The sequence below is a fragment of the Octopus bimaculoides genome, chromosome 1, assembly GCF_001194135.2.
Source record: "Octopus bimaculoides isolate UCB-OBI-ISO-001 chromosome 1, ASM119413v2, whole genome shotgun sequence".
NCBI lineage: Eukaryota > Metazoa > Mollusca > Cephalopoda > Octopoda > Octopodidae > Octopus > Octopus bimaculoides.
Genome location: NC_068981.1, coordinates 10,510,651 through 10,537,063, shown reverse-complemented (window position 1 = coordinate 10,537,063; position 26,413 = coordinate 10,510,651). Strand labels below are relative to the sequence as shown.

At 36.7% G+C, this 26,413-nt stretch overlaps 1 protein-coding gene across 1 annotated transcript in view; it reads left to right on the top strand.

Moving 5' to 3' along the window:
• LOC106873356 (protein strawberry notch homolog 1) overlaps positions 1 to 26,413 on the top strand; it is a 50,305-nt gene that overhangs the window by 19,259 nt on the left and 4,633 nt on the right. The window contains exons 8-26 of the mRNA XM_014920686.2: positions 822 to 983; positions 1,848 to 1,983; positions 3,466 to 3,571; positions 3,865 to 4,018; positions 6,164 to 6,346; positions 6,471 to 6,568; positions 8,329 to 8,474; positions 9,797 to 9,955; positions 11,187 to 11,405; positions 12,932 to 13,071; positions 14,349 to 14,480; positions 15,539 to 15,674; positions 17,459 to 17,571; positions 18,383 to 18,454; positions 20,602 to 20,701; positions 22,366 to 22,440; positions 22,551 to 22,697; positions 23,834 to 23,928; positions 26,079 to 26,171. Coding sequence (XP_014776172.1) covers positions 822 to 983; positions 1,848 to 1,983; positions 3,466 to 3,571; positions 3,865 to 4,018; positions 6,164 to 6,346; positions 6,471 to 6,568; positions 8,329 to 8,474; positions 9,797 to 9,955; positions 11,187 to 11,405; positions 12,932 to 13,071; positions 14,349 to 14,480; positions 15,539 to 15,674; positions 17,459 to 17,571; positions 18,383 to 18,454; positions 20,602 to 20,701; positions 22,366 to 22,440; positions 22,551 to 22,697; positions 23,834 to 23,928; positions 26,079 to 26,171 — 2,466 coding nt within the window. The remainder of the gene's footprint in view (positions 1 to 821; positions 984 to 1,847; positions 1,984 to 3,465; positions 3,572 to 3,864; positions 4,019 to 6,163; positions 6,347 to 6,470; positions 6,569 to 8,328; positions 8,475 to 9,796; positions 9,956 to 11,186; positions 11,406 to 12,931; positions 13,072 to 14,348; positions 14,481 to 15,538; positions 15,675 to 17,458; positions 17,572 to 18,382; positions 18,455 to 20,601; positions 20,702 to 22,365; positions 22,441 to 22,550; positions 22,698 to 23,833; positions 23,929 to 26,078; positions 26,172 to 26,413) is intronic.

Below are 26,413 nucleotides of genomic sequence, written 5' to 3'. Positions count from 1 at the left end.
AGCTTTTGTGTTTGAAGAACTAGGAGGAATGTTTCTTTTTTGGGAACCGCAAAGATCATCCAGTTGTAGAAAATCCTCCTTGACAAGTTTCATCTAATCCATGCAACCATGGAAAAGTGGACATTGAAATAATGAGGATAATAACAGTGACTATGGGCTTCCATACAGTTTGTTCTGTCTATCAGTTCTGCTCACATGGCACTAGTCAGCCAAGACTACACCTGTCTAAGGTCACACCAAGTGAGATAGAACTCTAGACCATTTGGTTGCAAAGTGAACTGTATACACAAGACCAATACATCAATATCGGTGTGTGTTTTTCTGTTTAAATATGCCATCATCAATATCACCATCGTCATATCAAGATAGGGTAGGGTAGGGTAGGGTATTAAGGTATTTTAAATGAGGAGTTTTGTTGTTGCAGAAGGAGAAGTGGCCAAAGGGGGTTGATGTGGACGGAGAAGTGGCTATAGGGGATCAATGGTTGAAAGAGTTTGGTGACCCCCTGATCTAACCCATACCAGCATGGAAAACAGACACTAAATGATGATGATGATTAAGCCTTAGTACATGATTTTTTTCCTTCAAGTTTCCTGTTAGCTTTGCTGCTCCATGTCTAAGTCGCATTCCACTTTTCTCTGTTAAAATCAAGTATAAAATAGTGCAACTTATAAATGTGGTATTTTACTTAGTATTTTGTTTTTGAACTGTTTGTTTTCTCTCCAAGTTTTATGCTTTTAGATTTTAATCTTTTAAACATTACAATGTATTTTCATGCAGCTTGCAAAATCTTCTAACTTTCTTTGTTCTTTGTTTTTTAGTTCAAGTATGCAAAGATTTCATCAAAAGAAAATGGTAGTGTGAAGAAAGGTGTAATATTTGCTACATATTCCTCATTGATTGGTGAAAGCCAGTCTGATGGAAAATATAAAACCCGGTTGAAACAAATTCTAAGATGGTGTGGTGAAGATTTTGATGGTGTTGTATCCTTTTCTTAAAGAACACAGATATTTCTAATTTTGTCATAAATTTAATTTGAACCAAAGGATTAGATGGAACTTTTATTTATAAATGTGCAGGTGTGGCTGTGGTAAGAAGCTTGCTTCCCAACCACATGGTTCCAGGTTCAGTTCCCCTGCATGACACCTTGGGCTGACCAAAGCCTTGTGAGTGGTTTTGGTTGATGGAAACTGAAAGGCCCATCGCATATATATGTGTGTGTGTATGTCTCCCACCGCTGCTTAACAACTGGTGTTGTTGTGTTTACGTCCCAATAACTTAGGGGTTCGGCAAAGGAAACTGATAAAATAAGTTCCAAGCTAAGGTCATTTCATTCAGCTAAAAATTTAAGGCAGTGCCCCAGCATGGTCTCAGCCTAATAACTGAAACAAGTAAAAGATAAAACAATATCTTAGATGGTATATGATTTCCCCAACAAATTTACTTAACACATAAAGCGCGATGGGTCACGATCGTGGCCCAGATAGATGCATTTAATTTATGGGCAGTTGTTGGGGTCTAATGTCACTCAGATGCTCCAATACCCACCAGAATGCAAGAGGACTAATAGTTCCACTAATGACTTTTCAGATGATGTAAAACTTGCCACCATTATATACTAAGAAGATAATTAAACTATTTTTTGTTTTTTATGTGTGCATGGTAGTTTCATTTTCATTAAATGTGTTCGGCAGTCCATACTATGTAAGTGCAAATCCCAGCACTTTATGGGTTAATTTTTCTTTGTGAAAGAAAGGAAAAAAATAAACCTCATCACTTATTTTACTCTGTTTCTTCTTCAGGTAAAAGCTATGAAGGTATTAATTTCCTTAACTTTGTTTCCTTAGATTGTTTTTGATGAATGCCACAGGGCCAAAAATTTGTGTCCTGTTGGTTCTAGTAAACCAACCAAAACGGGACAGACAGTACTTGAACTACAGAACAAACTTCCCAAATCTAGAGTTATATATGCTAGTGCAACTGGTAAGTTTGTTTTTCTGATCTGATATTTGTGTTCCACTTTTGATTAAAAACTGTTACAAACAGCAAAATTGATAGCAAAGTGTTTAGTGACATTAACCCATTGTTAGCTTTGTCCTTTGAGACTGATAAAATTAAAATAAGTACCAATCAGATGCTAGCATTTTCTTAATTGGCTCAGTGCCACTTCCTTTGTCAATTTTAGGTATTGTGGTTATATTTTGACTAATTAATGTCAGTAAGAGATAAATATGATGGAATAGATAATGTAAGCTACATGAAAAAATTGTGAGTTTTTTGTAGTTAGTTTGGAGAGAGAGTGAGCTTGAAAACAATGTAATAAAACTAAAATATTTACTGATGAAATGGACAGTGTTAGATGAACAGGTTGTTACCTTGTTTTCAGTTTACTATCAGGTCATCCCATAAGTGCTGTCCGAATTTTGAATGAAGAAAACAAGTGATCAAATGTTATATTTAATTGAAATTTAATCATCAATGTACTTTCTCTCATTATCTATGACTTCCTTCCATCTATTTACGAGCTTTTTAATCCTGTCAATGTAAAACTCTTTTGGTTTCAAAGCGAAGAACTCTGGAATGTCAGTTTCGACCTCCTCCTGGCTTGCCAAAGTTATGTCCCCCAAGTGATTCTGTAAACTAGGAAACAAATGGTAATCTGAAGGAGCAAGGTCAGGAGAATACGGTGGATGAGGAATATTTTCCCAACCTAGCTCTTCGATCTTCTGTGATGTGATCTTTGCAGTGTGGGGTCGCGCATTGTCCTGATAAAACATCACTCCTTTTCAATTCACTAAAGCAGGTCTTTTTTCTTCAAACGCTCTAATTGCTGACAGTAGACTTGAACATTGATTGTTGCATTAGGTGGTAACAATTCAAAGTGAATTACTCCTTTGCAATCCCACCAGATAGAGAGAAGAACCTTTTTCCCATGAAGTTCCCTTCTCGGTTGTGGTTGAGCTTTTTCCCTTTTACCAAGCCAGTGTTTACGACATTTAACATTTATATTTTCATTAGTTATCTCCAGGAAATACAACTATAACAGTAATTGCAGCCTGTTCAGGCTCTCATCCATGTAGTGATTAAATATAACTATATGGTATTAAGTCAGTTAATATCAGTTTGATGTTGGGCAGAGACACGTATAAGACAGTGAAAGGAATGGGATGAGAACTAAGTCTAAGATGTTGTATGGTTAATAAATTCACCAGAACAAAAACCATTGTACCATTGAAGTGGAAATAGGAAGGTTATAAGTGTTTGTTGGTGAATTCCTGTTTATTAGATTGACAGTCTTGTTTTTGATATGGCTTAGTATCTACGTGTGATGTGTATGCCAACTCATATTTGTGAATATGGAGAATGTTCAATATTTTCTGAATATTTTTCAGAAGTATTTTTAAGTGAAGGTTTTGTTTTTGATGTGTTTTTTAAAAAGTTTTCTACTTTGTTTTTGAACCCTAGGTGCATCCGAACCAAAAAATATGGCGTACATGACACGGCTTGGATTATGGGGTCATGGTACACCATTTAAAGAATTCAATGATTTTATTCAGGCTGTGGAGAGACGGTACGTTTGAATGAATGTTATACACTAAATGAAAGTTATATTTGCTTCCCTATGTAGGCTATTATGCAGGTAATACCCAACATTTGAAGGTGAATCATTTTCAAAAATTGGTGCAAGTTAGATATATTTATTGCTTTGTGTTCCAAATACTGTTATTTTACATTGCGTAGACAATGTACAAGATGCTTTCAAGTTTGTGTGGAGTGTGTATATACATACATACATGTACATGTGTGTATGTATGTATATATAATGTAAAAAGTGATCTAAAATATCTACATTTTGTTTTCTAGTGGTGTTGGTGCTATGGAACTTGTAGCTATGGATATGAAACTACGAGGCATGTATATAGCTCGTCAGTTGAGTTTTGTCGGAACCTCTTTTCGAATAGAGGAAATAACTCTTTCGAAAGAGTTTGTGTTAGTTTACAACAAATCAGTGGAATTGGTGAGTTGTCTTATTTAATCCCTTTAAACTTAGTCTCCTGTTTATTGTTGTTATCAATCTTCTCAAACCAGTAAGAATTGAATGCTTTATAGCAGGTTGTTCGACTACTTTATGGGGTTTTTTCTACATGTTGGGGAGGTGTGGGAGTTAGTTGAGGGTCTTTTGAGAGCTTCATGCTCAAATGGTCTTGTGAAATCTCTCTGATCTATAAGTAATTTCATTAGAGTTAATAGGATTTTCTTTCTTTTTTTTTTTTTGTAATATTTATATATTTGATAAGAGGAATCTTTTGCAAAATATGATAGAAGCATTAAACGATCTAAGTAAGATAATACAATTTCTTCTTTTAGTTTTTATCCATTGTCATCACCTAATTATTTTGCCTAAATCCTTGCTTGCATTGCTTAAAGGTTTTTTTTATTGCTTTTGTAGTGCTTCAAGCAAATTCCAAAATCATCATCATCTTTTAACGTCCGTTTTCCATGCTGGCATGGGTTGGACGGTTTGACTGGCGTCTGAGAAGCCAACCAGGCTCCAATCTGATCTGGTAGTGTTTCTACAACTGTATGCCCTTCCTAACGCCAACCACTCCGAGAGTGTAGTGGGTGCTTTTTATGTGCCACCTGCATGGGAATATTTATATATAAGTTACTTCGAGATGGGGCAGTGCTCTGACCTTTCCAGGCTTGCTCAGACCGGTGAGATTGTGGTTAGTACCCAGCCTGGACATCTGCAAGATGTAGCTTATGAACTAAGACTCTGATATGATTACTTGTAATCAAGTTAACTCAGAAGGCACACTCGGAAATTAGACGGGAATGTTTATATAACTATGATTTTTCATTGTGTGTATGTGTGTGTTAAAGGACTAAATGCTTTTTTTGGCAATATTGTCTTAGTGACATTAGAAGTGTATGAAAATTGAGAACAATTATTTTGCATAAAGTCATTCAAAGTAAAATTAAATGTTATGTTACTGTCTTGAAATATTTGAATAACACTGATTAAAATTTGTTGCAACAGAAGTGAAGTTTGGGAAAAAAAACTGAGCTGGAAAGATTCAACCTGTGAAAATACCTGCAAAATGTGTGTTTATAATGAAAACTCTAAAATCTTTACCCTTCGTTGTTTTCCATTTTGTGTTGTTAAAATAAATGTTTCTACTGGTAAGACTTCACTTGAAATTTACCATCATCTTAGCAATAGAGTAATTCTTCTTTAATTTGTGAAAGCATGGATGGATATTCCTTTGTTGGTTTTGGTGATGAGGATCCAGTTGCTTATCTTTTATTGTTTACTTGTTTCATTAGTTTCACTGTGGCCATGCTGGGGCACAGCCTTGAACACTTTTAGTCAAATGAATCAACACCAGTACTTTTTTTATTTTTAAGGCCTGGTTCTTATGTACTTGTTCTATCAGTCTCTTTAGCTGAGCTGCTAAGTTACAGGGATATAAACACACCAACATCAGCTGTCAGCCAGTGGTGAAGGGACACACACACATACACGAAAGGCTTCTTTCAGTTTCCATCTACCAAATCCACTCAAAAGGCTCCGATTGGCTCAAGACTATAGTAGAAGACACTTGCCCAAGGTGTCATACATTGGGACTGAACCTGGAACCATGTGGTTGGGAAGCAAGCTTTTTACTACACAGCCATGTCTGTGTTTGATAAAAGGAATTTCCTGTTCATTGAATTAACATTTAAGTGGCTGACACTATGAAACTGTGACGAAGCTGTACTTTTGGAGAACATGTACATCCTTTCTGTCAGGCTTCCATGTAATTCCCATCTACCCAGTTTTACTGAAAATGTTTTGAGTTAATTTGGAGCTATAGAAAATAACATTTGTTTAAAATGCCATGCAATGGGATTGAACACATGACCTTGTGGTTGTGAAATTAACTTCTTAACCATTTACCATGTATCCTTTTTACATCTGTCTTCCATGCTGGCATCGACTGGATAGTTTGACAGGGTCCAACAAGCCAAGGAGCTGTGCCTGGCCCCAAAGTCAGCTTTGGCATGATTTCTATGGTTGAACACCCTTCTTAATGTCAATCACTTTGTGTATTATATACGTGTGTGTATGTATATATTGTGTATATGCATATTTAAAATACAGTTTGTTATTTGATTTTAGTGGGTACGAGCACGGGAATTGTTCCAGAAAGCAGCCGAATTAATTGGAGCTGAGCAGCGAATGAGAAAGTCAATGTGGGGACAGTTTTGGTCTGCACATCAACGCTTTTTCAAGTATCTCTGTATATCGGCAAAAGTGGGACACTGTGTGAAACTTACTCGAGAAGCAGTCAAAAATGGAAAGGTAATATTGTTCACTTTTTTATTTGTTTTTTTTTTCTCCCTCCTATTAGAAAAAGATTTTGTTTTTTTGTTTTATATCCCTGAATGCATAAAATAATTTAATCCAAATTCATTTTGTTGTGCAGTGTGTTGTAATTGGCCTGCAATCTACTGGTGAAGCCCGTACTTTGGAACAGCTCGAGGAACATGGTGGGGAGCTTAATGATTTTGTCTCAACTGCTAAGTAAGATCTTTTACTACAATTGTCATCCTGTGATTATTAGATCATAACACAATTTCATAGTGTGTGTTATGTATGTGTGTGTATGCGAGGTGAGCTGGCAGAATTGTTAGTATACTGGGCGAAATGCTTAGCAATATTTCATCTGTCCTTATGTTCTGGATTCAGATTCTGCTGGGGCCTCCTTCGTCTTTCATCCTTCTGGCGGGGGTCTATAAAATAAGCACCAGTTGAGCCCTGAATTAATGTAACTTAATTTAGCTACACCTGGGTAAAGGTATAAAAACTCCATCCCTCTGCTAAGCCATGCCGAACCAGTGTGGAAGAGTAGTATCCTCGAAACCTGTATGTTCTCAAGCTCAAATTCACAGCCTCCCCATCAGACTGTGATTGGTGGAGAGAACATGCTGAGGCCATTGTCCAGCAGTAGACTGGACACAGGTAATCTAATCCAATATATATCATCATCATCATCATCATCGTTTAACGTCCACTTTCCATGCTAGCATGGGTTGGACGATTTGACTGAGGACTGGTGAAACCGGATGGCAACACCAGGCTCCAATCTAATTTGGCAGAGTTTCTACAGCTGGATGCCATTCCTAACGCCAACCACTCAGAGAGTGTATATATATATAGATAAAACTTAGTTGGAGGCAATGTGTGGCGTTCGATCATATAATAACATATATAATAAGTAATCTGAATGCTAAAGGATTAAGACAAGGGTTCTCAACCAGGGACCATGTAAGATTTTGGCGGGTACATGGATGCAATATAGTAAATTGGGGCTCCACAGTAATTTTTCAGGGGCCTAGACCAGTAAAGTTTATGTGCAATAAATTAGTTATTTGTCCACAGTACACAAACTATTTTAACAATTACTTTCATCATCATCATCATCATCATCATCCAATGTTTTAAATCTGGGTTTTGTCCCCGTTAACGGGGGGTGGGGGGTGGCCGGATCTACCTGGTGCAGCCCACCCCAACTTTTCAGCTGGCTGGTGCCAATTCTCCTTCGCTATCGTGAGGCTTTTTTGGAGCTGTATTTTCTATGGGCAGCATGCCCTTGCTTACCCCCTAACCTCAGTTTCTAGACATGTGTATTCCTGAGACCAAGGCCTCTACCATTTTTTTTTAAGAAATGTAGAAAACTAGCTCAGGAAGACAAGGACGCTACTCCCTGCAACCCCTTTTTTAACAATTTTATACAAATCCTAATGATATTTAAGTATAAAAATAAAATAGGATTTTTTGAACATTGAATGGCTATGAGGGTCCACCCAAGTTAAATAAGAACCAAAGGTGTCCATAAGTAAAAAAAAAAAAAGTTGAGAACCCTTGGATTAAGGAGTTGTTACTTGAGTTGGCAAGGGTAGTAATAATGTTGCATGGACGTTGCACATAGGGGATTTACAGAGGCGAGAGTGAAATATGCAAGATGTTCACTGTTTACTTCTATGAAAGGTGGTTTGGGTTTGTTTTATGAATGAGTGATGCTGAGTGTCACCGAAGAGATGAGAGAAGTAAATTAACTGACACTAAACTATGCGATGATAGAATGAATGGAATGGTTGAGAATGTCTATGAATTCCAGTGATTTTTACAAGTGACTGTTGTTAATTTGATGACATGATTTATCTGTAGACACAACAAATGTGTAAAGTATGATGTAAGTTTGACTTTGGAATTGGATGTCTGTTACCTTTCTACATAAATAGTTGTAACGCTAACTAAATTGTTTTACTTCAATATTTCAGAGGTGTTTTCCAAACATTAGTCGAAAAACACTTTCCTGCACCTGACAGGCGAAAAACAATGGATTTCCTCAATCTGGGAGGATGTAAGAGCGATGGTTTCTCAGATAATAGTTCCAGTTTGAACAGTAATATGAAAAGAAAGAAAGGTATTATTACTACTACTACTATTACTACTGCCACTGCCGCCAAGGTGGTGAGCTGGCAGAAACATTAGCATGCTGGTCGAAATGCTTAGCGGTATTTCGTCTGTCTTTACGTTCTGAGTTCAAATTCCGTCGAGGTTGACTTTGCCTTTCATCCAATCGGGGTCAATAAATTATGTACCAGTTGCATACTGAAGTCGATGTAATCGACTGTCCCTCTCCCAAAGTTTCAGGCCTTGTGCCTAGAATAGAAAAGATTATTATTATTATTTTTGAGTGAGAGTGCAGCACACTACCAGGTGCTGGGGTACAAATATATGAAGCCCAATAAACCCATCGTAACTACCCGTCTGATAAGGGTACCCCAGGCATATGCATTACAACCATGTGTGTGCAACATGGTGATTTCGTATCAAGATAAAACAGCGCATGACCTTACAGTTAGAATTTATACAGTAATAAAGAAAGCTGCCTATTAATTAGTTTTGGAGTATGTAACTAAAATACAGCAGTTACTGTCAGCACTATAGAAAGTTCTTAATTCTAATTTTAATATATTTTTTTCAAAATGTGGTTTAAAGTACTTTTATTATTGAAGACTTCAATAAATTCCCTGCAAGATAGGGAATTGTCTTTTTTGTCTCTCATACACTTTATGACCCTAAAGTCTAGACACATCAGTAAAAGCATTTCTCTGTTTTAATCCAACATCGGCAAAATCCTGTTGATTCCAGTATCCTTTCAGATTTGTTGAGTGTTTCTGAAGAGATAGAATACTGAAGAAGAAAAGTGATTTTAATTTTTTTTGTAAATATAAACTTGTGTAAACAAGAGGAAGTTTTCTCCCTTAAATTAGGGGAATCATAACGACTCTCTTAAAAACTAATGTAAAAGACGGTGATTTAATTTGTGGACTTTCAAGCAATATAGGACTGAGAAACATATGGTGCTGTTTGGATTTGTACTGTATGCTTGACAACTGGTATTGGTGTGTTTATGTTGCTATAACTTAGTGACAATAGAGACTGATAAAGTAAGGAATAGGGGAGTACTGGGATCAATTAATTTGACTAAAAATTCTTCAAGGTGGTGCCCCAGCATGACTGCAGTCTGGTGACTGAAACAAGTAAAAGATATAATCATGAGGTTATCATTTTTAATTTGGTCTTACTTTCAGTAGACATGTTGGCCAAGAAATAGAATATAATAATATTTGATGTGTCAATATGTGGTTGATGTAGACTTGTTTCAATTTTACTGGCTGACCCTGACCACTTGTTGTTATTGGTTAACTTTTCTCATTGCTTTATGTCTTTTTATTTCAGGGAACAATCAAGATGGGAATGCAAAACGTCAGAAGACAGACTTTTCTGATGGTTCCAGTTCAGACAGCAGTGATATAAGTTTAAGCCTAAGTGAGACTTCTGAGTCCGAATCTAGTGATGATTTTAATCCATTTGGTAGTGGCTCAGACAGTGATGAAGGTAAGAAATGTGTCAACTTCTATAGGAAGCAAAAATTTTGCCAGTATTAAAAAAAGAGATTGGAATTGATTTAACATCCATGTTAAATTCATGCGTGGTTCAGATGAAACTTGGTGAGGCAGATTTACTAAGGCTGGATGCTCTTCCTGCCATTAACCCTCCTCTGTTTCCAAGCTAGGTTTTATTTCTCCTAGTCCTTCAAACACAAGCAGCTCAATGGCTGGACTTGTTTTTACACACCACCTTTGTATGAAAAGTGATTTTGTTAACCACAAATATGCTAATGTCAAGACAGGGACATATATATATATATATAAACACTCACACACAGAGTTTTTCTCATATATACTTATTTTGTTGTGTGTGCATATAGTTGCTATTATGCGAAAGTGTTATAAGTCCAAAATGTTGTTTTTTCAGGAAACGGAACAATAGTTTCACCATTCCATAGCAAAACTGTTGTGCTACACTTTGACGATTTTTCATATCTTGGCATCTGAGGCAGCTGGAAATATGATAGTTTGACCAAAGGAACTGGCTATATAACAAGCAAAAGTTAATATTGGAAAAAATGCATTTGGCCAGATTTGCATATACGACAATTTAACATCATAGCAGTGATATGTATCTCCCTCTCAGCTGAGAGGTCTTTGTCTTGCAAGCTTGTAGGTGTTGGTGCCACATAAAAAGTATCGATGCTGATGTCACTTAAATAGCATTGGTATGCCTCTGTAAAGTGGTTGGCATTAAGAAGGGCATCCAGCTGTAGAAGCCATGCCAAAACAGACAATTGGAGCCTTGTGCAGCTCTCTTGCTTGCCAGCTCCTGTCAACTGTCCAACCCATGCCAGCATGGAAAATAGGCAAATGATGATGATGATGCATGTATGCATAAGAGAGGCTTGTTACAGTTTCTGTCTGCCAAAATCCACTTACAATTCTTTGGTTAGCCCAGGGCTTCAGCTGAAGACACTTGTCCAATGTGGTGTGCAGTGGGATTGAACCCAGAACCACATGGGTGTAAAGCAAACTTAGACACACAGCCATACCTACAAATTATTGCCTGCTAAGAAATTTATTTCTGTTCGATGCTTTACCATAGTTTATAAAAGCTGACATATCGGGAGTGTCCTAGCCTGGCTACCTTCAGTTGGCCGGAACAGTTCATTAGTCTTCTAGTTACCAGAAGACAGTTTCTTGTAATAAAAGTTATTTTGTTTTATTTTCCCTAGATCCTTGGTTAAAGAAATCAAAGGCTAAATCTAAAAACAAAGTAAAGAAGAAAAAATCCAAGAAAAGCAAGAAGCATAAGAATAACAAAGTGGCAGATGATGATGATGACGAGGATGAAGATGTTCAGTTTGATAAAGCTTTAGCTGCTGTGGGATTATTGAAGAAAAGTAACTCATTATCTACTGACAGTAACCATTCTTCCTTATTCAACAATACCAGTAAGTCTTCAAACTGTTAACGTTTTTTTTCAATTCTGTTGTAGTGATTAAGGTAAGAGACTGCAGGTGGAACTCTTCTACAGGTGAAGACTATACAGTCCTTGGTGCCCCACTCTGGTGAAACATACAGGCTAAAGGGGTGATATACCTGCTGGCGATGCAGAAGGGTTTCCAACTTGGAGATAAATTTAGATCCTGCAAAACCTCTGAGTAGCCTCTGGAGTTTCTGCATGGGGCAGAGCATCTCTGCTGTTTATTTCACCTGTTCAAAACCTCTACCATCACCACCACCACCACCATCATTATTATTATTGTTGGTGGGTTGGTAGAATTGTTAAGATGTTGGACAAAATGCTTTGTGGTATTTCTTTTGGCTCTTTACATTTGAGTTCAAATTCCGCCAAGGTTGACCTTGTGTCTCATTCTTCTGGGGTTGATAAAATAAGTATGGAAGTGTCTTCTTGGGTCTCCCTCTTCCATTGGGAATATTGTCAAAATCCAATGACCCTTCCCTTAACCTCATGGCATTGGTTTTTCATCAGGCAATTAGGTTGCACTGATGGTAATCATCTTGGCCGAGATCGGTAATTAGCACGCGACAACGGTTTGGTGTATATTTATGTCAAGCACTTTAAAGCATGCACTGTTTATTTATCTAAACTGTCATCACTGCGAGGACTGTAAATTCAATGAAACTGGCATGGCTGGATGCAACTGGAAATTCGGTGAAGGACCAGAAGGATTTGCTGAACGTGTGTGAATTGGATTAGAAGTCATAATGGAAATGGTGGTGCAACTGCCAAAACTGCTGCTTTTATAGTGTTATGGTGATGAAGTCTCAAAGTGAGTTGGAAATATTTACATGAAGGGTCTAACAAACCTATCAGATTCCTTGAAATTTGCATGGTGGCCTCTATTATCAATTCCGTGAGTGATAGATATTTATATCAGTCGGTACACGAATGGGCACAAAACCACAGCAGATAGGGCTGTGTATATTTTCGTCATCTAATTCAATGTGAGAGCACAATGCACATAAATTTACGTCAACCGATGTTGTGGGGTTAAAATGTGCGAACTTGTGCCTATATTAAAAATTGTTATTACCTCCTCCTTAGTGAGGGCAGAGATATTGTTTTCAGTCACACTTGTTTGTCTGTCCGTGGTCAAGATATCTCAAGAACCGCTGGATGGATTTGGATGAAACTTTCAAGGATGTTTGGCCTTGTGACTGGCATAAACTGATTAGATTTTGGGATCGATTCAGTTCTGGACAAGGATTCTGGATTATTTTTCCTGTTTTTTTTTAATTTTTGAGAGTGGTCAGGTTCATTTTTAGTATTTTCATTTGTGAGAGCAGTCGAGTTTATTTCAGATATTCTCATTTTAAAAATCATCTCCGGCTAATCATTGAGAGGATGTTGGCGTTGCCTTGGCAGAGGTTTGCACTCTCTGAGCTCTCTTGTTATTTTATGTTATTCTGTTAATTGAAGATGATAAATGAGATGTTATTATTTTCATTGCAGTTGGTATGGATAGCATTGACAAAGCTATTGCTATGAAAAGAGAATTGCTGGAAAGTATTGAAAAACTATCAGATATTCTTCCCCCAAATACTTTGGATCATTTAATTGATGAACTTGGGGGTCCTGAAAATGTAGCCGAAGTAAGTTAATAAAATTTTTCTACTTCAATTAACCCTTTAACTGCTAATTCCTTTTATTCATATTTTTTGGCTTTGCCGAGTGTCTTAGGGGTTAAAATAATAAATAGTATTTAAATTTTCTTCACATGTGAATTATTTTGGAAATTATGATAAATTTTTCAAAAAGTCCCAAATTGCTGAAAAACAGCATATTTATTCTTTTCTGTTCAATTGCAATAATAATCATTTTAGTTTTTTGAAACTATAGTATCAAATGCAAATGTGTATGAAATATCAATGAATGATGTAGATGGGAAATGAAAAAAAAAAGTTTTCAAAATGGTCAATATTTTTGTAGTTCAAAAATTGCAATTTATGAGATAAAATGTTCTCTGGAGTTAGCCAGAGCTAATAATGACAAACTTTAACTACTAAATATTGTGAAACACACCTCTACAAATGCAATGTACGTAAGCAATTGACTTTAACTACAATGAACAACTGGCAGGGAGACTGTTTTTAGCAGATCCCCAAATGGGGCTCATGGTGGGCAGTGGGTTAAGTTGGAGAGGTGGCTGTTGTTAAACTGTAGGTCTCTTTTGCATAAGGAATTGATCAGACTGATCATTCTTTTTTTTTTATTTATTTTTTTTTTTTATTCAGACAGTATATCTAAGTCTGCATTGTTCAGTGTGTTTTCCCTTTTTCAAGACACTAGATTGCAATTTGAAGGAGATTTGACTGCCATTTCTAGCCAAGTAACCACATACAGTCTCCTTTGTGGATTGCGATGATCCTAAATAGAGAGGAATGCTGTACAGTAGGAACTTTATTTTTTCCTGGAATATGACTGTAATTTGGTGCATTTTGTAAATCACCTTCACTAAAATTTAACTAAGAAAGATAAAAGGTGATCGCAATGAGCAACACCGTTGTATTGTAGCCACTTCTTGACCAGATAAAACCTCAGGAGCTGGAATGTGCATTTGAAGTGCTGATGTTCACTGAATTCTGCAATCTGCATCTGCTCATGTGGACAGTTGCATTCTTCACTGACGGGATACTCTGTTTTGCTTATGTTCTTTCTTATAATTTTTTTTTTTGCATTTCAAGTTTCAGTCTGAGGACTATGGCCATATTGGGTCACTTCCAATTGCTGTTTTTCTTTTATATAGTGGGGTTGCACTGTTGGAGATAATTGATCAGTTATGAGATATTTGTTTGTTTTTTTAATCTTGCAATATTCTTCTCTTGATATGAACCGATACTTAGTAAAGGTTGCTCAATTATATTTACAGATGACAGGTCGGAAAGGGAGAGTCGTGACTAATGAAGACGGTGCTGTGTGTTATGAATCAAGAAGTGAACTGGATGTTCCACTTGAAATTTTAAATCTCACAGAAAAACAACGCTTCATGGATGGTGAAAAGGTATTATCGACATTACTTAACATACCTCTATTGCAATTTTATTTACTTTCATAAGCAAGGAAAAAAATAACCAGATTCCTTTTGCTTTGTTCCCAAAATCAAATGCCATTGCCATTTTCTATATATCCTTTTTAATGTTTTACTAATTTTGTTATTATTATGGCAGTGAGCTAGCAGAATTGTTAGCCTACCAGGCCAAATGCTTAGTGGTATTTCATCTGCCGCTATGTTCTGAATTCAAATTCCCCCAAGGTCAACTTTGCCTTTCATCCTTTCCAGGTTGATGAAATAAGTACCAGCTATATACTGGGTCGATGTAATCGACTCCCCCCCTCCATTTCAGGCCTTGTGCCTATAGTAGAATTATTGAGGTGGTGACCTGGCAGAATCTTGAGCATGCCAGGCAAAATGCTCAGCTGCATTTTGTCCATTTTTTTTTATCTGAGTTCAAATTCCACCAAGGTTGGCTTTGCCTGTCATCATTTTTGGGGCTGATAAAATAAGTACCAGTTGAGCATTGAGGTTGATGTAATCAACTTACCCTCTCCCCCCAAATTGCCCATTTTGTGCTAAAATTTGAACCCTTGATATTATTAGTGTATTATGTGAGGACACTTGGCCTAGCGGTTAGAGTGTTCTGCTCATGATCGCATGGTTTCACAGAACTGGTTTTTGTGGTGCATATCTTCTCCTTGTAATGATGCCGGTCCATTGCAGGATTACTCATTTTTGCCAGTTGAGTAAACTGGAACAACTTGAGATGAAGTGTTTTGCTCAAGAACATAATGTGTCACCCAGTCCAGGAACCCAAACCATAGTCTTGTGATCCTCAGTCCAATATATCACATAGCCTCAATGTCTATATATGTGATATGTTTATTTTCTCATTCTTCTATTGACTGGGGACAGTCTTAGAACTTTCAACCAAGCAACTGTACTGGAGGAAATTTGATATCTTGATAAAATTATTATTCTGTAGTAGACTAAGGATTCCTGATTGTCCATTTCTCAAAAGCAGTGCTTGTATGATAGTGACATTGTTTGTTTTATTTATCTAGAACATTGCTATCATATCTGAAGCTGCCAGTTCAGGAATTTCCCTTCAAGCCGATCGAAGAGCTCGGAATCAAAAGAGAAGAGTTCATATAACATTGGAACTACCTTGGAGTGCAGATAGAGCTATACAGCAGTTTGGTAAGTTTTGTGGTTAAGTGCAACTGTATGGATTTGGTAGATGGGAACTGAAAGAATCCTTGTGTGTGTGTGTGTGTATGTGTATATATATATATATATATATATATATATATGCTCCCATGTGGTGCCATGTTAAAGCACTCAACACGCTCTCGGAGTAGTTGGCATTAGGAAGGGCATCCAGCTGTAGAAACCATACCAAATCAGACTGGCGTCTGGTGCATGCTTCCAGCTTACCAGCCTTAGTCAAACCATCCAACCCATGCCAGCATGGACAATGGATGTTTGATGGTGATGATGATTGTGTGTGTGTGTAAAACTTGTCTAGACATCATGTAATGGTTGTAAATGAGCATCACTGTCATTCAAGTGAGGTTCGTTTTTGTTTTCAGTCTTCCATGTAAAACATGTCTAGCCATGGGAAAATATTACTTTGGTTGGAAACAGGTGAGGGTTGTTGACAGGAAGAGCATCTGGTCATTGAAAATCTACTTCAGTGAATGTTGTCTGACCCAAATCAATGTTCTATGATGGCCAGATACCCTTTCTGTTGCTAGCCCATGCCTGCTTTTCAAGTAAGGTATTTTTTATTTTACTTACTGGGTCTTCACATCTTGAAACAGCCAAGTGCTAAGATGTTTTGCTTTTATAAAAGATGTAAACCTGTCATCACCATCATTCAAACTTTGTCATGTGAAGAGAGTTTCATTCAGAAAGCATTGGTCAGCCTGAGGTTAGAATAGAAGGCACTTGCTGGAGCTGCCTCACAATGACATGAAGCTCAAAACCATGTGGTTTAACTAGTGAACTTCAGATTCACACCCTGTTAGGTATTTTTAGTATTAATTAAACAATCAAGACAAATGCCAGAAATGGTAGAAAATCACAGTTCTTTCTCTATTCTGAGTTGAAATTCTTCCAGAATTGATTTTTGCCTTTTATTTCTACAAAGTTCCTGAAATAAGTATCTGTCTTACACTGGAGATGGATTCAACCCTTGTGCAGATTTATGGTTTTGTGCTCATGTAAGAAATTAATAGTGACTTAATTATTTAAAAATTTAATGATTCCTCTTTAGGAAATTATAAATTGTATGTAGTGCTGCATAAAAAGTACTTGTGCTGGTGCCACTTAAAAAGTGCCTTTGCCGACGCCATGTAAAAAGCACCCATGCAGGGCCATGTTAAAAGTGCTGGTGCAACATAAAAAGCACTCAGCATACTCTAAAATGGTTGGCATTAGGAAGGGCACCCAGCAGTAGAAATCAAGCTGAAGCAGACTGGAACCTAGCTCAGCTCTCCAGCTTGCAAGCCCTGGTCAAATCAACCAATTTATGCCTGCTTGGAAAACGAACGTTTAATGATGACGATGATGTTGTGTTTGTGTGAGTCCATCCCTGTACTCACACACACACACAGCCTTCTATGTATCATACTTAATGTAGATACGTGAGTGAAAGGCAAATTTACTGCAGTATTCGTTCAGAGAATACATCTCTTATGTTTAAAAATACATTATATATCAGAGGGAGATGAAAATCATTCCAGCAACAGCTAGCAAAAACTCCAGATACATTTCGGCTTTCTTGGACCTTGTCAGTGGCATGTACTCACTGCATGAGCTCAGGCCATTGACAACACCTGTTGTAAATTTGCTTTCCAGTGAAGTATTTACATTAAGTATGATATATAAATAGCTATTTTAATTTAATACTGCTTCTATTGCTTATGACTGGGATGGATGTCTGTGTAATTTCATTCGTCCTCTGACTTTTGTCCTTACAGGTCGGACACATCGATCAAATCAAGTTAGTGCTCCCGAATACATATTCCTCATATCAGAGCTAGCAGGAGAACGGAGATTTGCTTCTACAGTTGCCAAAAGACTGGAAAGTCTAGTAAGTAACATTCCATTTATTTTTGTTGTCTTACATTCTGACTTCAAATTTGGCCAAGGTTGACTTTGCCTTTCATCCTTTTGGAGTTGATGAAAGAAGTACCGGTCGAGCAGTGGAGTTGATGGATTTGACTCCCAGAATTGCTGACCTTCTGCTAAAATTTGAAATCATTGTGTGTGTATGATGTCTAGGGGTATAAAGACATGTCTAAAGATCCTGTGTTAGCGATCTGATTGGTCTACACATCAGTGGTTTGAAAGGAGCACCATTGTTTATAAGCTTGTTAAGCAGACCAGATTATATTTCACCTTTGAGTTTGGGATATTTAACTCTGAAAATAAGAATATGTATTATCAAAGTATATCTGATGACTATAGAGATAATGTGAATTTTCTTTTGGTCCCAAGATCATATGCTTGTTCTAATCTTAAAATAGCTGTGTATTTTGTTGTAAGCAAATATGCACATATAATCACAATTTTTCACTGACATATGAAAATGATCTTGACTTTGGCTGTCTTAACCCTTTCGTTACCAACCCGGATGAAACTAGCTCTGGCTCTGAGTACAAATGTCTTGTTTTCATAAATTTTCAATTAAAATCTTGTACCAAACCTTAGTGACAATTTATGTTCCTAACACTAGCTGAATGATAACTAAGTTATTTTACGAAATTCTTTGTTATATTTAAAGTAATTGAAAGGAATACAGAGCATCTCAAAATCAATACAGCAATGAAAGGGTTAAATGCTTTTTTTAAAAATTTATTTTTTAAGAAAAAGTAAAAAAAGTAAACATCTTATTTTTCTAGGGCGCCTTGACACATGGTGACCGGCGAGCAACAGAAACAAGAGATTTAAGTCGTTTCAACTTTGATAACAAAGTAAGTTTTCTATTTCTCTCATTCTCTCTCTCTCTCTCTCGTGTGTGTGTGTGTCTTATATGCATGTCTGTACATGTGCGTGCGCACATGCATATCATTTCTTTCTGTTCTATGTTCAGTTTTCTTTACTAGCATAGTCTAAACCAGGGGTCGCCAAACTTTTTCGACCATCGACCCCACTTTTAGCCACTTCTCCTTCTGCATTTAAAATATCTTAATTCCCTACCCTACCGAACCATATCTTAAATGTGTACCGAGTACTGATGCTGGCTATTAAAATTTTAACCTAAATATATATGTATGACAAATTAAGACATTCTATTGAAGATGCCACGTTTTTTACATCAACAACTACATGTCCAAGTATACAGTATTAAACTTTCAATGTTTATGAAATTGTTTTTCACGGAGGACTGGGTGCTTTTAAGTGGCAGCTGCACTGACAGGGTCACCAAGTACTTGCAAGACAACAGCAAAAAAAAAACATGAAGGACAAACATGTGCTTGTGTGTGTGTGCATAGGAATCTTTAACACCTTTCAGAAATTATATATTCATTATCATCATCACCACTTAACGTCTGTTGTCCATGCTGTCATGGGTTGGATGGCTTGACCAAAGCTGGAGAGCTGCACCAGAATCCAATCTTATTTGTCATGGTTTCTATGGCTGAATGCTCTTCCTAATGCCAACAACTTACAGAAAGATTGTGTTGGGTGCTTTTATGTGGCACTGCCACAAGCGCTTTACACCTCTAGAGGGACCGGTCGTAGCGCTTCTGCTATGGAGTATAGGTCCTATTGAGTACAGCAAGGCACAAAGCATCTCGGTCCTTTCTCATCTCTTCTGAAAGGTTCAGTGTCCTAAGGTTGTTCTTCAGTACTTCATCCTATGTCTTCCTGGGTCTTACACTTCCTCATGTTCCATTTACTTTGGGAGATTGACACTTTATGGAGTTCAAAATATTGGGATCTAGTAAATCTGTTTTCTGTCACTTAACAGTAAATAGGGTTAAAAATGAGAGCCGTGTCCTCTTAAAGCACGCCTGTTTATTCCAGTACTCCAAAGTTGTATGTAGATGTTTCATTTGTGTGAGGAACACATAAGAGTTGAAAATATTTTTTCCATACCAACTCCTTGCAAATTGTTGTTGGCACTCCGTCGCTTACAACGTCGAGGGTTCCAGTTGATCCGATCAACGGAACAGCCTGCTCATGAAATTAACGTGCAAGTGGCTGAGCACTCCATAGACACGTGTACCCTTAACGTAGTTCTCAGGGATATTCAGCGTGACAAGGCTGACCCCTTTGAATTACAGGTACAAGAGAAACAGGAAGTAAGAGTGAGAGAAAGTTGTGGTGAAAGAGTACAGCAGGGTTCGCCACCATCCCCTGCCGGAGCCTCGTAGTGCTTTAGGTGTTTTCACTCAATAAACACTCACAACGCCTGGTCTGGGAATCGAAACTGTGATCCTATGACCACGAGTCCGCTGCCCTAACCACTGGGCCATTGCGCCTCCACTCCTTGCGAATAGGAGTTACGAAATTGTACATGTAGGAGAAACATGTAAAATATCTCTTACTAGAAATTCTTCAGATAGAAAGTCATATAATACAAGTAAATTGATTTAGAGATTGGATTAAATTTTAACTTTGACTCCTCATTTAATTAATGCTAATGAAATCCATCCTTTATATGCTGTTGACAAATTTATCAGAAAAATAAAATGTGAATGTAATCAACTCTGTTGGTTATGGCAATGAGCATTCCAGATGATCAAATCAATGGAACAGCCTGCTCGTGAAATTAATGTGCAAGTGGCTGAGTACTCCACAAATGCATGCCCTTACTATCATTCTCAGGGAGACTCAGTGTGATACAGAGTGTGACAAGGCTGGCCCTTTGAAATACAGGTATTCCTCGTTTTTGCCTGCAGAGTGGACTGGAGCAATGTGAAGTAGTGTCTTGCTCAAGGACATAATGTGCTGTAGAGAATTGAACTCACGAATTTACAATATTGAACTGAATACTACAAACCACTTAGCCATGCAATTTCCCTCGTATGTAGAAAGAACTGATTGTAAGAGAGCTTGTTGATCTTCCTGTTGACATTACATTGACTGAAGTTGTTTTTACATTTCCTTTTAGTATGGCAGAACTGCTTTGGAAGCAGTGATGAAATCTGTACTGAGATATGAAGCTCCACTTGTTGCAACACCATCAGAGTATTCTGGAGATTTCTTTGAAGGTAAATTATATAATGCTTTTTTTTTTTTTTTTTTTTTTTTTTTTTTTTTTTTTTTTTTTTTTTTTGTCAATTTCTTTTAATTTTGAGCTATGAAAAAGAAATAATCAACAACTATGAATTTCTCATAATTCTTATTCATTTTGTCTGGATAATGGTTTTTGTATCTTAAAAAAAAAACCCCTCCCAAATTATCATCCATGGAGGTGAAGCTGGCTGAATTCACTGCATATCAAACTGGCGACTGAAGAATCCAAGCAATGATAGGATATCATTGTTTCTGTGCTGTATCTGTAACCAAGCTGCATAGAGTTTGCTGGCTCAGACCATATCATTATAAATAGGCACCATGAAATAGTACAGTACAACACTGGCGACATCAAGGACACTGCTTGATTGAGTGTTTTACTGATTTAATCCTTTTGATACCAAGCCTCCCGAGGGCATGCCTGTTTTACAGTGACGGTTTACAGTAAAACCTTCAATTAAAATTTCATGTTAATTTATGTTTTAAACATCTACTTAGTAAAATCAAAGGTTATCTTATTAAATTTTTCATTGTTTCAAAAATGAATTCAAATAAAGCCTATATTTCAATTGGAATCACCTGTATTGACCTGGCTATTGGAGGTCACAATGCATTTCTATTTCTTTCTTGATTCTGTTTCTTCTTTTCCATCTTAACCGATATTGTTTAACTATTGGGTCATCCCATAAATAATGCGGTTTTTTCATGCTTTTATTTTTCAAAATTAAGATAAACAAAGTTCTTTTTTAATCTAAAATATACTCTCCTTTATTTTCTACAATGCTCTGCCATCTATCTCGAAGACTTGCAAGGTCCCTCTTCCAAAATTCACTTGTCTATGACAAAAAATATTCCTCCAGTACTGTTCTAACCTCGTCTACAGAATTCACATTTTTCCCATCCAAATGATTTTGAAGACTGGGGCCATGTCTGGTGAATATGGCGTGGGGCATCATTTTCCATTCAAACTGCTCCAGCCTTTGGAATGTTATCCTCATTGTATGTGGTTGAGCATTATCCTGATGGAAGAACACTTTTTGTCTTGAAACCAAAGAGGGCCGTTTTCCAATGGCATACAGGTGTCGTTGAATGGTTGAATGACCAAATCCAAGCTTCTCTGCTAGTTCTTCAACAGTCATGATAGGATTTTGTTCCGCCAAATTTTAGAGGATGTCCTCATCAAGCTTTACAGATCTTCCAGGACGAGGCTCGTCTTCTAGGCTGTAGTTTCCAGCTCGGAATTTCTGGAACCACTTTTGACACTGGATTACGCTTATTGTCTGATCCCCATATACTGCATTAATATTCCTCGCACTTTCTGTTGCATTGTTGCCTTTATTGAACTCATAAAGCAAGGCTTGAAATTTTGGTGGGAGGGGACTAGTCGATTACATTGACCCCACTGCTTGACTGCTACTTAATTTATTGACCCTAAAAGAATGCAAGGCAAAGTTGACCTCGGCAGAATTTCCGCTCAGGACGTAAAGACAAATGAAATACCACTAAACATTTTGTCCAGCATGCTACCGATTTTTCCTGCTTGCTGCCTTCAACAATAATAATGAAATCGTTGAATGATTTTTTTAAGTGTATTTTTTTCATACTTTGATTGACTTTGTTGTTATTTCAATTATTTTAGATATCAAGAATTCATTGATTGGTGTTGGCATGATAGCTGTAGATGAACGTCTTGGAACGCCCCTCTTAGAAAAAGGTACTCTGGTTTTATCTTTTAAAAGGTTTTCAGAGACTTCTTGTAATGCCTGCTTTTTGTTAGATTTCACTTCTTTGATTAATAACCTTGATTTTTTCTTTTCTCTTCAGAATATAATAACATCAGTAAGTTCTTAAACAGAATCCTTGGAATGCCTGTGGAACAGCAGAATTCTCTATTTAAATACTTCTCAGAGACACTAACAGCTATTATCTTGGATGCCAAGAGAAATGGACGCTGGGACATGGGTATTGTGGGTGAGTACTGTACAGAAGTTTACACACTAGAAGCAATGTTGGTTTTTTTTTCCTTTATTGCTGCTCTGCTTAATAGTAAAAAGACTTAACGACACCACTGGCTTGTTACCAAAAGTCAGCTTTTCAAATCCTGAAATGGCTGTCTTGTTGCATTCCTATACAATTTACATTGGTTCATTCTCCCGGCTGACAACGTCTAAGAAACCGTAAGTTTATGAAACTAGGAATTAAAAGTTCAATCAGTTTGAACTTACATCTTTTATTTACAGTCGTTGGATTGTGGCCCTGCTGGGGCACCGCCTTGAAAAGATTCCAGTTGATCAGATCAATCCCAGCAGTTATCTAAAGTCTGATACTTATTCTGTTGATCTTTCTTGTTGAACTACTAAGTTACAGGCAGAGCTGTGGAGTTAAAACAAAAAACTCTGACTCCTCTACTATTGGCACCTCTGACTCTTCATCATCATCATCATCGTCGTTTAATGTCCGCTTTCCATGCTAGCATGGGTTGGACAATTTGACTGAGAACTGGTGAACCAGATGGCTACACCAGGCTCCAATCTGATTTGGCAGAGTTTCTACAGCTGGATGCTCTTGTAATTAAGTGATTGTAGTCTACATATCTCAAAAAAGCTTATGCATATGCTTGTACTTTGAGTGGGCCTATATGTTATATTTATTCTTTAATATAAATTAAAGAATAAATATATTGTGAGTCAGAGTCAGAATCCATATAGTCTTACTTACTCTGACTCCAGTTACTCCTTAATTGTTTCCAACTCCACAACTCTGACTCCACAACCGTGGTTCCAGGGACATAAGCCAATATCAGCTGTCAAGTGGTGGTGACGCGCACACACACACACACACACACACATGGAAGGCTTCTTCACAGTTTCTGCCTATAAACTCCTTCACAAAGCATTGGTCAACTTGAGACTACTGTAGATGACACTTGCTCAAGTTGTTGCACACTGGGATTGAACCAAAAAGCACAGGGTTGTGAAGTAAGCTTCTCGACCACACAGCCATATCTACACCTGTGGTTAGATTGCTTTTTTCGTCTGCCTTGTTTTAATTTGAAAGAAATGAATTCATTCCTAACCATTGTCTTTTTATTTTGTTGTTTTCTTTAGATTTGGGTTCTGGAGGAGAAAGCGTAAAAAAATTGGAATCTAAAATATTTGTTGGCAACACTGATTTGAACAAAGCTAGAACCGAGTTGCATACAGTGAGTTTTATCTTTTTGTTTCATCTTGAATTCGTAGGATTGAACAAATTCTTGCTAGATTCTTTATTTTGAACTTTTTTCTCTTTTGTTCCCATATTTCTGTTGCAGTACACTGCCATTGTTTCGATTAATTTGGAAAACAATGAAAAATGCAGTGAAATATCTGCCATTATTAAGCTGGTGTTTGGAACTTGTATTAACATGAAACTTTTTGATAGAAGGCTTAAATTTAGTTCACTTTAACCTTTTAACATTCAAATTATTCTGTCAAATGTAATACTTTTTTATTCAAATTGTTTTTAATTAATCATGCATTACTTTGTAGCTTCAGAATTTTCATGATGTGATAGTATATTTTATAATGGCATTGAAGGGTAGGTGTGATAGGCTGGATTTGGCTGGTTAGAACATAAAACAGACAGCATATTTGGGCTGGATATGGCCAGTCTAAGTGCTAAAGGATTAAAACAGAAAGCTTGTATCATAGAACTAAGGTTGATCTCTGATGGCTTGGTGTCAAAAAGGTTCATAATTTTTAGAAACTTTTATGTGTAAATTTATTGAATTTCATCTTCCTCTTGTTTCTATGAGACACTGTTCACATCACCCAAACAATCTTAGTAACTTTGTTCAATGCATGAGTTACCATTATGTGGCAGCATTTTAAGATTGGCAAATATTTTTACTCTTACAAATTTTATTAGTCGAATTGGGTTGATTAATCATTCATTGATATGTATATGCGTATATATATATGTATATAGGCGCAGGAGTAGCTGTGTGGTAAGTAGCTTGCTTACCAACTACATGGCTCTGGGTTCAGTCCCACTGCTTGACACCTTGGGCAAGTGTCTTCTACTATAGCCTCAGGCTGACCAAAGTCTTGTGAGTAGATTTGGTAGGCGGAAACCGAAAGAAGCCCATCATATATATATATATATATATGTGTGTGTGTGTCTGTTTGTGCTCCCCACCATCACTTGACAATCAATGTGGGTGTGTTTACGTCCTCACCAGTTAGCACTTTAGCAAAAGAGACTGATAGAATAAGTACTAGGCTTAAAAAGAGTAAGTCCTGAGGTCAATTTGTTCGACTAAAGGTGTTGCTCCAGCATAGCCGCAGACAAATGACTGAAACAAATAAAAGAATATATATATATATATATACATACATATATATATATATATATATATAGCTTATAGTAAAAATAGATACATAAGGGTGGAAAACCACAGGAATAATACCATATGTCCAACGCAAGATATAATATGTGTGTTCAATTCCTTCAAGAATCAACAAATAAATTTATAGTATTCAGTCTCTAAAGTGTCTAAAAGGTAAGGTAAAAAGACAGGCAAATACAACACTAAAAACTTTCGAAAAATCATGAATGTTCAAAATATTTATTAAAAAAATATTTATAAACATGCATGATTTCCAAGTTGTATAAAAATGGGACAAAGTTAAAACATTACGATATATAAACGTACATTATGATATAACATATAATGGGTAAATATATACGGTATGATGAAGTTATAAATTTACATGTATTATATTATACAAAAATTACAGTTTATATTGTATATATATGTATTTATTTTCTCTTAGTTAATAATTAACTCCGACAAAATAAATTGGTTAATAGATACCAGGGTAGCAAAGATCACAAAATGACTGGTGTAACTCCTGTTTATGAGGTAGAAACTCCCTGTTATTTTGGGTATTTGAGTAAATATAAAAATTTAATAAATGGAGTAATACGCATATGTTAAATGAATTCTTTTATTTCCGACATATGTTTCGAAGATTACAAATGGTTCCTTCCAAAGGAATGAGTGATGTTAATAAAGATGTAATCTTCTCTTCAGGGAAATACATAGGATCCAACTTAACTGTAAGACATTTTAACATCATATATATATATATATATATATATATGTATATGATGTTTGTGTGTTTCTGATAATTAACCTTGCTATGTAAGGAAGAGAGGACACTAAAAATGTATTATTTGCCAAGGAAGCACACCTGCTGCTGCTTGTCCTCCTCCACCATCACCACTCTGTTTGTTCAATATGAAATCGTTTTGCTGTCTATTCTTTTCCTTCTCTTTCTCACTCTTCTTGCATTTTGATTCATTTTCTAGGTAAGTGTGGAGCGTGGATTGTCCTGGAATCAAGCAATAGATATTTGGAAAGAATGCAAGGGTTCAGATGATGGATTTTATCTATCAGCACAGGTCTGTGGTCTACATATTTTTCCCTTTTTATTTTTTGTTGTTGTTGTTGGTTGGGTAAAATTACTTTACCTTGAATGAATATATTTTTGGGGTGGCTTGAACTACTGTGTATGACGACTTTTTGGTAGTCTTAAGGAATGAAAGAGTTAGGAAATTTGCCTGATGCATCATAGTAGTAAATATGTTAACATAAGTACCAGTTGAGGACTGGGGTCGATGTAATCGGCTAGCTCCCCCCCCCC